Source organism: Semicossyphus pulcher, unplaced genomic scaffold (genome assembly GCF_022749685.1).
Source record: "Semicossyphus pulcher isolate SPU_LCO1_2020_fin unplaced genomic scaffold, fSemPul1.0.p SCAF_27, whole genome shotgun sequence".
Taxonomy (NCBI): Eukaryota; Metazoa; Chordata; class Actinopteri; order Labriformes; family Labridae; genus Semicossyphus; species Semicossyphus pulcher.
Genome location: NW_027211701.1, coordinates 6,534,719 through 6,547,829, shown reverse-complemented (window position 1 = coordinate 6,547,829; position 13,111 = coordinate 6,534,719). Strand labels below are relative to the sequence as shown.

At 40.4% G+C, this 13,111-nt stretch overlaps 1 protein-coding gene across 1 annotated transcript; it reads left to right on the top strand.

Annotated features, from left to right (window-relative positions):
- Positions 1-3,918: 3,918 nt before the first annotated feature.
- On the top strand, positions 3,919-6,132 carry ccdc175 (coiled-coil domain containing 175). The gene has a single exon (XM_069676777.1). It carries the CDS (start codon positions 3,919-3,921, stop codon positions 6,130-6,132), a length of 2,214 nt encoding a protein of 737 aa, XP_069532878.1.
- The last annotated feature ends 6,979 nt before the right edge of the window (positions 6,133-13,111 follow it).

Below are 13,111 nucleotides of genomic sequence, written 5' to 3'. Positions count from 1 at the left end.
GATACCCCTTCTTTTTCCTTCTTATTTAGTCGTTCAATGGCGGTTTACAAATGGCTTTCATGCGCATTATCGCCACCTTCTGGATTGGAGTTTGGGCAAAAACGGCTGCTCAGAGGATTGGGGGGCTCAGAGTAGCATATAATATTGGGCTATATGGGGATAAAGAGAGCGGGTTGTAAATAAATTAATAATTTGACACAACATATGGACTTTAATATGATTTTATTGATTTAAAAATGAATTATTAATTTATACAGCTAACTATCCAGCCCATCAAATTCAATAGTTGGAAGCAAAGCAATGGTGATTTCTTAACAGCCTACTTTTGGTTCGAATTAACATTAAACTTACCATTTTTATTATATAAGTGAGAACATTGCTTGCTTGTCTGATATAAATCACATTAAAAACTGAACCTTTAAAGCTCCTGTGAGGAGTTTTTTTGCTGGTTATGAAACAAACTGAAATTAATTCCGACTCTTTTATGCAAAACAGGCAATCAGCATCAAGACTGATTATTTCTATCAAATTATTTTTTATGCCTGAAACTGCTTGCCTTTGTTTATATTTTCCAGGGCAAAAATTTAAGTGGATGTTAAAGATTATTGTTAAAGACAGCAGGATGACATTTAATGTTTAAAACCACCACTTAATCATGTACAGGATAAAATTAGATGAGGTAGGCCATGGCTTTGTCCACAGGGGTCACCAAAATCAACAGAAACCAAAAGTTCCTCAAGGGAGCTTTAAGTTAGAGATGCGCTTACCCGCTCTGCTGTCGTTGTCGGGATTGCAGGACAGGTTCTTGCTCCACTTCTCCCTATCATCAGAAATAGTTGGGGTGCAGTAGCTCCTCAGGCTGCTCTCACATCTATGCCCGGTAACTGTCATTATTTCTCGACTTTCAAGACCAGCCCGAAAGAGGAGCTGTACAGCGGTGGTCCTCAAGCTGTAATTAGTGTATCGCCTTGAAAGCCCGGCCGCCTGGCTGATTTCAGGTAACATTTTGCCAAGGAAATTGTGCCCCATGGGCTCACGAGAGTACCACACGCCTTGTTTGTTCAGTAATTGTTGATCTTTCTTTTGTGGGTGAAGGTAGAAAGCTTTAGCGTCAGGAGGGCAAAGTGATAAATACTTTTTAAAGCAGGCTACAGGGCAGTTTGGATTACCAGGCTCAGCGAAGATGCATCCCCTGTATTTTTCTTTACATGGGTCTTTGGTCTCAGCGTTGTGGGAGAGTGAAATGTACTCATTGCCTTTCTCGTCATGTTTTAAAATAAAAGAGTCTCTATTTAAGTCTCGGTTGCCTTCACTGCCTCGCCTTGCCAGATGCAGCTGTACTTCAAACCACACTTTACGGACCAGTCCAATCGCTGTGTCTGGAGACAAGACATCTGAAGACCTGAGGAGCCGCAAATCTGCACTTGAGATGGGGGGGTGGTGCGGGTTAACGTCTTTTCCATTTTTGCGAAGCTTTTTAGTGACAGATTTAAATACCTTATTGCTGGATTTGAAGGTTGGACCATTAATTATATCAAACGCCGAGAAATGACGACTTATCCCAGCCCTAATAGCTATGTAACTGGCAACTGAGTACGTTTTTCCGCTAGCATTTTGAACAGATGCATAAAATGACCGCAGCACCTGATTAAGATCTTCGGCCCCGTAACTTTGAAAGTCTGTTGACATTTTCTTTTCTTTCAACCAACCCTCAAACACTGCCAAAGCCCATACCGTATTCCGATTTATGTTTGCTTCGTGTCCGTCTTCTTCTTCAATCTGGTCGACTTCTCTGTCATTCACCTCCTTGTGTCTTTTAACCTCACTCGTTTCTGTTCCGTTTTCCTCCTCTATTTTTATTTTCTTTGCTGGTGACTCTTCAAATCCTAAATCAAAAGTAATATTCAAAATTTCCTCCATGTTGTCCAGCAAGCTGTCCATGGCTGCTGCTCGGCTTCAAGAGTTAGTTAGGGTTGTCAGAAAGGATGCCCCTTTTTTCCTTCTCATTTGTTGTTCAATGGCGGTTAACAAAGAGCCTTCATGCGCATTACCGCCACCTTCTGGATTGGAGTGTGGATAATAATTAAGAATTAAACTCGTCTAAAAAATGCATGTTTTCTAAACAATCTGAAAACAATCCTGCTGAGTCTGCCTCTCTCGTTGATGAGGTTGACAGTATAAAAACATAGATAACCATGTAGTCCACAATTTTTATATATCTGCTTATACCCACCCCTTTAATTGTAGCATCACCTGTCCAAGTAATACTTTAATTGGAATTGAATGTGAACCGTACAGTCCTTGTCTTTTGTTTTAAATTTGATGTGATATCAAAATGTGTGACACTTTGTGTTAATAATGATGAACACTTTCAATAGCTTTCAAATTAATGAACTTGGCATATTAGTGACCACATGTGAGTGGGCTACAACATTTCTATTATAGATCCTAACATCTTCCTGTTAAATTATGAAACGTGCCAATACTAACGCTGTTACAAAAAGTTTTAGTTTATTAAAAAAATAACAAAACTAAACAAAACTTAAAGGATTGCGGCTGATGAGTTGTTGGTGTTTTTCTACCTGTTGTGTTTCTATGCTTACGCTGCCTTTTTTTTTTTTTTTTTTGAGGACCAACGACAAAACTCTGCGACGGGGTTGGGTTGCCAGGTCCTGTTTTACACAGACAATGAGTGTCTAGATCTTATTATCCTTTAATACAGTCTATGTGCACTGACCGTTGAAAACTTCCAATCCAAATGAAAAGTCATATATGCCCCCAAAGAAATTGTACACATGCTTGGGAAGAAGGACCAACAATCATTAACTGTACAATAAGGACCTCAGTTGCTTGACTGCATTTTTTCTTTTTTACCTCTGTGTCGCTCTAAGCCAGCTCAACCCATTTTACAATATAACCCAGCTATTGAAGCCAGGAGCTGCCCACCCAACACCTCCCTACACACCCCCACCCATGCCCTCATCTCCCCCAGCACTGCCACATTGATTCCAAGCAGGGCCCTGCACAGATGTTGTCACATCACCATCATCTATAATCACACATTATGTTGATAACATGAGTACTGTTTAACCTCTACTGAACCACATTAGTCCATGAAGAAAACACAGATTTGACATGTTTTCATGAAAGTCATGCAGTCAGTCAGTGTTCAGTTGTTTAGGCTAATTCAAAGTACTGTCTTATATTGTTACATGCATATGGTTTACTAATCCAGGGTCAGGGAGGTGAGAAATATGTTTTTTGCCTGTCATTGGAAAAAAGTCGATTTGGGTTTTTTTTTAGCAGTATTTATGCTGCTTCTTATTTTTCAATCAGTGTATTTATTGACTGATTGAAACATTTATTTTAACTGGAAAAAACACACTGCTGTGCAACTATGACATGTCCAAACAATAATACATTTTTTTAACATCACGTTTAATTAAAAAAACAAAACTGTCAATTAAGAGAGGGGGTGCCACATCTCATATCCGTTTTACGGGAAGCTTTCAAATCTGGCAACCCAGGACGAGCGTAACCGCCAGTCTATGGTATCCGCCCACTGGTGTTGTACAGTAGTGCGAAAGATGCTCTGATAGCTCTCATACCAGGTGAGTAAATTTCAGTTTATACACCGAGGTCCTGCATACAATTTTACACGTATGTACTAATATTTATATTGGCTGTATGTCTTACGGTTGGTAGTTGATAGCAACGATTTTTTACACATACTGGAGATTAGCTTATGGTTAGCCACCGATACTAACGTTATGGCCTTTTGGACTTGCCGTAGCATGCAGTCTTCTTCTTCGTGGTTGGGCAGCTGTTGCCATGGTGAACCCACTCACAAGTTATCGGTGATAGAAAACTTTAAACTGCAGTCACATAACCGAGCAGGAAAAACACACACCGACCATAATGGCTTCATGCCTCGTTCCCGACTTCCCGGCCGTCATGGTTGCTTTGGAGCATATGAAGGAGCTGGACAAGCAGCTGAAAGAGGACGGAGTACCATTCTCACCTGAAGTCAGCCTCCATCTGACAGAGATAACTGCTGCTATAACTGAACTGGAGGCGGACCGCCGTACGACTCATGAGCATTTAGAAGTGGAAACCATAGAAAATAGTAAGCTAAGACACCAAATAAACAACATAAGAGAAAGAATGAGTCAGGAAATCATGGCTGACGTAGCAGCAGCCCGGACATCCAATGCTGATGAGATAAAGCAATTGCACCATGACCTCAACACAGTTTCTCAGCTGCAAGAGAGCACCCTGAAGAGACAGGAAGCCCTATTGAGTCAAAATGAAGTGCTGTACCCAGAGCAACAGCAGATGAAGGCTGAGCATGAAGAGATCATAGTGGCCCTGAATGATCAAATCACCTTAAAGTATGGCTTACAGAATCAACTGGATCAGACACATGAGCAGATAGAGGAACTGAAGAAGAACATAGCTGCAGTCAAACAGGATAAAATGGCACTGCAACAAAACATGGTGCTGGAGAGAGAGGCTTTCAAAGTGAAGAAAGACAGCCTGTCCAGAGAAGAGGACCAGGCCGAGGTGAAGATAAAGCATCAGAAGCAAGCTATGAGGAGGTGCAGAAAAGAGTTGGACAGAGTCAATGATAACAAAGTAGAGAGCAACTCCCGCCTGGGCGAGCTCAAGATAGACATGGCCAAACTGGAGAGCAATCTACGAAGACTGACAGAATCCCGGTGCCAGTGTGAGAAACAGCTGGAGGGGGAGACCCAAAAGCATCAAGAACTTAGCCATCAGAGAGAAATGTTGAAGAAGCAGTTGTGTGAGTTAAGGGACACCTTCAGTATTGCAGTCAAGTGTCTTAAAGAGGAAATAGACACAGTTCAAGGTAAAACAGAGGAGGGTCGAGCATCAAGATTGCACCATCAAAACTCCCTGGCTCAAATCAATGAGATATTCAAACGTCAGAGTAAGGAAGAGAACGAAGTAAGGGCAGAGCATTTACATGTCACACTGCAGCTGGAGCGATCCAAGCTGCAGCTGGAGGAACGTATCACCTCCATAGTCAAACACAGCAAGGAGATCAACGAGATGGACAAGCAGATCAGAGAACTCCTGGAAGCAGACACAATTAACAAGCAAATGTTTGAGAGGAATCAGGAAGAGATTGGTGGTAATGTGGATACAGAGAAAAAGAACATCAGCCATTTTCAGGAGGAGAGGAAGCAGCTAATGAAGTTCTTGGAGGAGGCGAAGAGGATGCAGGAGGAGCACATGCAAAAAATGACAACTGATATTAGCAGCACCAGGAGGAGATACGAGGGGCTTCGACAAGAGGAGGCCGCACTCCAGCAGCGTCAGCCGAAGAGTGTGGATGCTAACTTGTTGTTGAGCCATACAGACCAGTGTGAGGTGGAGTACAGACAGAAAGAGACCAAATACCATCAGGAGATAGAGCAGTGCACCGCAGAGACCGAGACCATCATGAGGAGCAACAAAGAGAAGCAAAGGGAGGTAGAGGAGAAAGAGGAAATGCTGAAGGAGGTGGAGGCAAAGTGGAATGAAGAGCATTCCAGGCACCAGAGGCTGAAAAAGCTGACCTCCGAGCTTAGGAGGAAAAAGAATGAACTGGAGCTGTCAGTCGAGGGACTGAAGGAGAAAACCAGCTCTCTTCTTCAGCCAAAAGGGGAAATGAAGGCCAAGCTGGGGGAGCTACAAGCAAGTCACATGGACATGCTCAACAAACAGGCCTCAGAACTGAGAGCTGTAGAGATGAGCATCTATGACAATAGAGTGAAACTGGAGCAGGTCAGCATGGAGAACAGCAGGCTGCATCTCTGTATCAGACAGATGACAGAGGATGTTAGCAGAGCCAGGGGGGACAAAGACAGGTACTGGCAGGAGGTCCTACAGTTCAAGCAGGACACGACAGCCTTGATTGAGAGTTTACAGGAAGCATGGAGAGAGGATTTACAGCTAACTCAGGACTGTCAGTGCAAAGATGGAGTGCTGTTAATGTCGCTGGCTGCTATGTTGGACCACTTGAAGAGTAGGAAACAACAGTTGGGGAACGTCAGCACACTCCTACACCAACAAATGTTAGATTTCAGCAAACGACTGGGAGATAAAGCAACTGAGCAGCAGAGTTGAGAAGTTTTCTGTTGTTATAAATCTAAATAATAAAGCATTAAGAGGTTATATGTCTGCTGTGTTTTGTTTTGAACTCAAGCGCAAGTACATAAAATGGTATAAATTAAATTGTACAATTACAACACAACTCTCCTTATTGAGTAGACTTCAGCAACAATCATCTATACAGGGACATATTCACACTTTTGATCTGTATTCATGTTGGTTCTGTATTAATGTAATATACAGTACAGTAAATGCTCTTTTAGTACATATGTTTAATATAGACATCTTTACATAGACCCGTCAAAAACGTGGTTTATTCCTGCACTGCCTTAATGACTTAAACAGAAGAGTTATTGTTAATATTGTGAGTTCCATCTTTGCTTTTCCAGCAATTACAACTCATAATGTCTCTTTTGGAACCACTAATATAACCTGTGTTATTTTGTGTTTATCACAGTCAATTTGAATTTTTTTTACTAATACATGTCTTTATCAATAGAGTTTTTGGTTCACATACTGTATACTGACACATCACGATAGGAAAAACCTTAATCACATTAATTTCACCACCATTGTTTCTTTTTATCATTCTTCTTATGTCATTTTGATATTAGTTTAGTGAAAGGATATATTCCTTAGTACTTGAGAGACAGCTTTTACCCACTGCAGTAGTTAAATAAATATAAAATGGAAACTTTAGGTTTTTCATCTATATACACTGTTTATTTAGCAAATATAATTTAACCCAGAAAAATAATAACCATGGGGTCTTTTTTCTTTTCAGACTTCGTGTATAAAGTAGGATACTTGGTCCCTGTGTGGCTCCAACCAGCAGGTGGCAGAAGGGACCAGGCTTCTCTCTGCTGTGACCTTGCCCCGCTGCTACAGGGTCAGGCAACCACCTACTATTCTGTGGACAAAAATACACTGGCACATGCACACAGACTTACATTCCCTCCCGCCGTGTCACACACTAAGAACCACATTGAGGCAGAGGAAGAGAGCTGGAAAACAAAGCAGCAGCTGCTCTCGCACAAGAGGAGTCTAATTTAGAGAAGAAGGTAAGTCTTCAGATAAACATAACAAAATTACCCTGAACTTGTTTGTAACATGTGACAGTACGGATTCAATCTATGTTTGAAACAAGTTTTTGCTAGTTAGTGAAAGTAAGTTCTCTCCGTCTGTGACTGTGTTAATATGCCAATAATGTGCCAGGGTGTGATACATGTAACAACAAAGCCAACAACAAACACTGCTGTTACTCATTTTACATTTTGCTGTTGAGAGCAGCTTGTTATCTTCGGTTAAAGGACACACGCTGCAGTAAAGTAAAAAAAAAACCCTCTCTGAATCATGTAATGTTTTCTTTTTTGCACACTTGAGATTAAAAGAGCTTATTTTTGACATTTGCACTGGATAGAAGCCATGTTAATCCAGTGGACAAGTTTTATCGTTGACTTATGAGCAGTAAAGTCTGATGTCTTCTCATCATGGGTTTCTGATTACTGATCATATGTTTTACAGGGACACAGCACTGGAGCTTGTGAGTTCAGTATAGTTCTTTCACAGCAGAAACACCACAGCACCGGGCACAATGATTTTGCTTATAAGAATCACTAATGAAGATTCATGAGAGCTACTTTGAAGCACTTTAAGTCTCTGTTGTAGGATGATTAAAGCAGAAAAAAGCACAATAAATATCTTTCATGAATATCTCTCACATGAAAAATCATGCGGGAAAACAAAGTGTTTTCTCTCAGGACCAATCTTTCCCTCCTCCCTCTCAGTCAGTAGGCAGTGTTTTAAACAGGTTGACATTTTTGTCTGGAACATGACCAGCTCCAGAGAAGACCAGATGTTCAGTTATATTACCATGGTGATTTACCTGGTTAGAAATAAAAAAACACTAGATTCCTAAAACCTAGAGTTAACCCCTAAGTTACCTCACGTATTGCAAATCCTACTTTGCGCAATGCAGACCTCAAATTTGCATCCAAACTTGTTCTTCCAATTGTTTTTCAATGGCTTCATTAATGGATGCTTTTCTGTGGGAGCTATCCAGTTTGGGCATGGATGTGACTCTTTCAATTCTACCAGTGTCTACTAGTGTTTCAGTGGTATTCACCGTCAGTGGTCATAGCAAATGATGACGTAGATACAGATGAAAGCACATGCTATGGATTGCGTTTACACCTATGAAGATCTGAACACATTGTTAGCATTTACACCTTGCATTGACATGCATTTATCCTTGTCACGAAAACTTGTTGGGAAACAGATTACATTTGATTACTAGGATTAAATGTTGTCTGCAGGAACCAGTGTTTCCTACGCTTTGTTGTATGACGAATTTTTATATGTTTGTGTGGAGCACAATACAACTATTGTGCTTGTCTGTTTGAAATTGTATAAACGTCGTTTAAGCTCATCAAAAGAGCAAGCTAATCTTTTCTCAACTGTATTTTCGCCTCTGAGTATTGGTGGGCAGCAGCAACAGCTTGTTTTTTGGGCTTCAGTTCACATCTAATGTCAGCCAGACCCAGCGGCAGGATTTTCTGTTGAGAGGAAGGGGACTATAGATTATTTGGGGCAGGCACATTAATTCAGTTCTCTGACTGCAAGCTTACTGAATATGTAGCCTGTTGCTGACAGTCTTATAGATATATTACAGTTCTAAAACTAATTGCAGGTATTGACCAACATTGTATGTACTACCTGACATGACCCTGAAAGATCATTTTGATAAACACAGATATGAATCTGCGCACATCTGCTTAGAACAGGACAAAAACAGAAATCCATCTATTTTCTATACATTATCTATACTGCTTATCCTTAAGTGGTACAGATAATAGGTGCTGGAGCCAATCCCAGCTAACCTTCAGTGAGTTAATCACAGGGCTGAGGCGTAGAGACAGACAACCATTCACACTCACATTCACACCTACGGGCAATTTAGAGTCACCCATTAACCAAACATGCATGTTTTTGGACCATGAGAGGAATCTGGCCTACACAAAGAAAACCTGTGCAGGGAGAACATGCTGCAGCTGGCCGGCTGTTGTGAGCCAAGAACTCTCTTGCTGTAAGGGAACAGCTCTAACCACCTCACCACCATGCTGCCCTGGAACAAAACATGCCCAGTCCAAATCAATGAAGCAACAAGTTGTTAACTCAACATCAAGTTCATGAATAGCTAGTCTGTAGCTAGCTCCCCTACCTGTTGTAAATGTTCTGTCCTCATGCTTATGCAGCTATGGTGGGAAAGGGTCCCTGTTGGTTGATCAGTCATATTGTACAGTGTTGTATGTATATGAGACATGGTAAATGGATTGCTCTTATATAAAAGCAATACTACATGTATCACTACTATTGCAGTGACAATTGATATGTATATAACATTCAGAATGTTATCCATAACCATATTTCTATTCATAGTTATATGCAGCGCACCAGCCCTGGCAGTCTTGTTTGTGTTAAGTGTTTTGTTTTGTTCGACTATTGTCTTGTTATGTGCACTATTTTATTAGCACCTAGTCCGTGAGAAATGACCTAGTCCATGAGAATTGACATTTCGTTCAGCTGTGTACCTTGTATGAGGATGAATGACAACAAAGTGGACTTGTCTTGACTAAAAGAAAGTGTCCCCTTTAACAGAAGGCCCATAGGTTTTTTCTTGAACTGTTGTGTCATACCCAGATCTTCAGACTTTAAGTCTCAGCTGACTTTAATCTTGCAGAAAAAGAAGCTGTGAAGTGGTTAGGAACAGGCAGCACTGTTCTTACTGATTATTCATGGCCAGACAGGCTGAAAGCAAAACTGAAGATGGCGCTTGCAGTATATTTAGGAGTCAGCAGAGTAATTTAAGGTGGCGTGTCCAATTCTGAGAAAGATAGTTGTGTGGATTTTAAAAGTAGACAATATTCTTGATAAGATAATGGCAATAAAACCCTTAGAAAAGATTTTATGAATACCACAATGCTATCTAGAGCTAATAAAGACACAGCAAGTTATGCAACTGACGTTAGCCAAGTTGTGGGTAAGCAAACTGTCACTAAAGTTGCTGTTGCTAACATGCAGAAAGGATGAAATGGCTCCCCTGGAACTGCAGCACAAAGATGCAGACAGCAATATTCACAACTCTCCTGCTTCTAATGCTAAGGTCAAAACAACTGTATGTCATGGCTGCTAAGTAAGCTGAATATCTGTGGCTCCCTCAGTGCGACTTTGTTTGTTTCCCATTCACAAAGCCAAGGCTTTGTATAAACACTTAGATTATAGAATATCAGGTGATAGCAGGTTCCCATCTTATGTTTTTATTTTTTCTTGTGGCACTTGTTTACATATGAATCGTTATAGTCTCATGTCTGTCACTTAAAATATATTAAGTATATTTCCCATGTGAGATGGGCCTAGACATGTACGTGATATATATATTTACATGCAGTGATTGTGTAGGAGTAATTTGTTATTTTGCAGGAGTAGTGCTGTTTTGTTATGATAACTTCTATATTGTCTAATGCTTAGCTGTGGGAAGGGGCACAGGGGGTTTATGTTTTTGTTTGTTGCAAACTGAAACAAGCTTCCACCACCTCACACAACATGCCTCTATGGATTTTGTTGCTTCTTTACGTTGCAGTTTGTACACACTCAGCTTTGCCTGTCTAAAGGTCAGAGAGTAAAGCAGCAATTCAATACAACAAGCACATAACACACGTGATACCTATTGAGGGTTGTACAGGATATCACATACTGTATTTATGCTTACACATACATCATACACTATGTGACATTTTTATCTTGCCAAATACTTTTGGTTTATAACCAAATACCCGATTAGTATTACCACGTAAGTGTGTTAGCAGTAACACATTAGCAATATGCTCAAAGCATCGTGTAGTACAGTACCAGGCAGCTGCTAGTATGGCTTTTGTTTGAACCTTTTTTTAAACAGGGAAGTTAGCAGTTAGAGAATTTAGCTTATTATCTCAACAAAAAATTTAAGGTCGCTTAGTTTTTGAGCATTTTATCGTTAGTTATTTTAGTGAGTTGAAACCCAACACTTAAATTAGAAAGCGTTGACCCTCGGACGATGTGTTTGTAGACACCATAACTTAGAGCTCCTGTGAGGATTTTTTCGCTGGTTATGAAACAGACTGAAATTAATTCTGATTACTCTTTATGACCTACAAAAGCAAACCAGACCATCAGTGACAAGATTGATTATTTCTATATTTTAATGCCTGAAACTGCGGGCGGGGGGTAGGTGTCAGAAGAAGCGGTTTACTGCACGCTGCCTTTGTGTAGATCTTCAATGACAAAGATTCACAGTGAGTGATACAAATGACTGTTAAAACGAAGCAGGATGAGAATTTTTGTTCAAAACCACAACTTAAGCATGTACAGGACAAAATCAGCAAAGATAAGAGGTACAGCTTTGTCCACAGGGGGCGCCAAAATCAACACAAACCAAAAGTTCCTCACAGGAGCTTTAACTAAAGGTGAAATGTATCTGACATGCTGAGAAAGGAAATACATACAGTCAGCCAGAAATCTTGGGATTGTATCCAACAGATGGATCCTCCAAATATGGGGAAATAAGGCCGTATTCCTTCTCTGCATTTGAAGGAGCCCTCAAAATGTAACAGCTTTAGTGTGCAGCTTTTATGCATACGGTCTTCAAATGCATTCAAATGCAGGATTAAGATTAAGGGGGAGATTAAGATCTTATTTTAAGGTAAAGATCTGGGTGAATACACACACACACTATTTGTATATCTATAAATAAACAACATGATCCAGAAGATAATTGTATGTCTTTACATGTTTTTTTTCTTTATAATTTTTTTAATCCAACAGTTTGACCTGTTGCAGTAGCACCAGTATTGAAACATCCACCAGTTGATTTAAGGGAGAAAACAGGTTTCGTTAGTATACAGTAGTGGTGCTCAACATCACGAATAGAACCATCATAGTGAAATAGTTTCAGCTGTCGTGACATCACACACACGCAAACCCACCCACATATTGTAATGTAATGAGGCAGCTGCCCCTCTATGTGGAAATGTCAGTATGCCAATTAGGGATACAATGACATGCTCTCTGTCTTTCACACAGACACACACACACACACACACACACACACACACGCACAGATACATTATCAATGACTATTCATTCACCCTGTTTGCCATTTAGCTACTTTGAGTTCTTGTGAAAGAGGATTTTTTCGTTTCTGCTACAATTCTCTGGAAATCACGTCTTTCAGTATGATGCTGGTGCCTCTCATGATGTGTCGTGACCTGTCGTAATTTGTAGAGACAATGCACAGAGCCCTCCCTACAGGCGTGAGTCATCAAGGTCAGGCAAGACTTTGTTGTTAATCACAGAGCCAGCAGTGCGCTGACGTCAAAGCAACACAGTAGAAAATGGAAATACGTGTTTCTTGACTCCAATCTGTTGGATTAAGGGATCCAGATAAAGAGGAATTATAGGGCTTTGTTGCTGCTCATAAAACATAATTATTCTGCTCACGTAGTACACACAGGGCAGATATTAGTCCTTTTTTTATTCACAGAGTTGAACAGGTGAACGTTTCACTGAGGTCTCTGCAGAATGCTGATTTAGACCCACAAACACAGATTCCTGCCACTGTCACATTTTAATTCTACGTACTTGCAGAACATTGTCTGTTGCTGATGTGTAATGTGCGTTTTTGCTGTAGAAAATAAAAAAAGGTTTTCTATAGGCTTCTGTTGATCCCTTAAAGACCCTCATCTAGACTGTACCTGTGCTTCATCTGATAGCTGTCATAAAAAGTGGTCACTGTGCTACAAATAAATGTTATGCAGGTGGTTTTCATCCTTTTGGCTTTTCAGTCTCGACATGCTATCAGCTCTGTGAGGCTGTATTTTGAGCTAAATGAACATAAGCATGCTTACATGCTCACAATTTCAGCATTAATATGCTGATGTTTATCAGGTAAATGTTTACA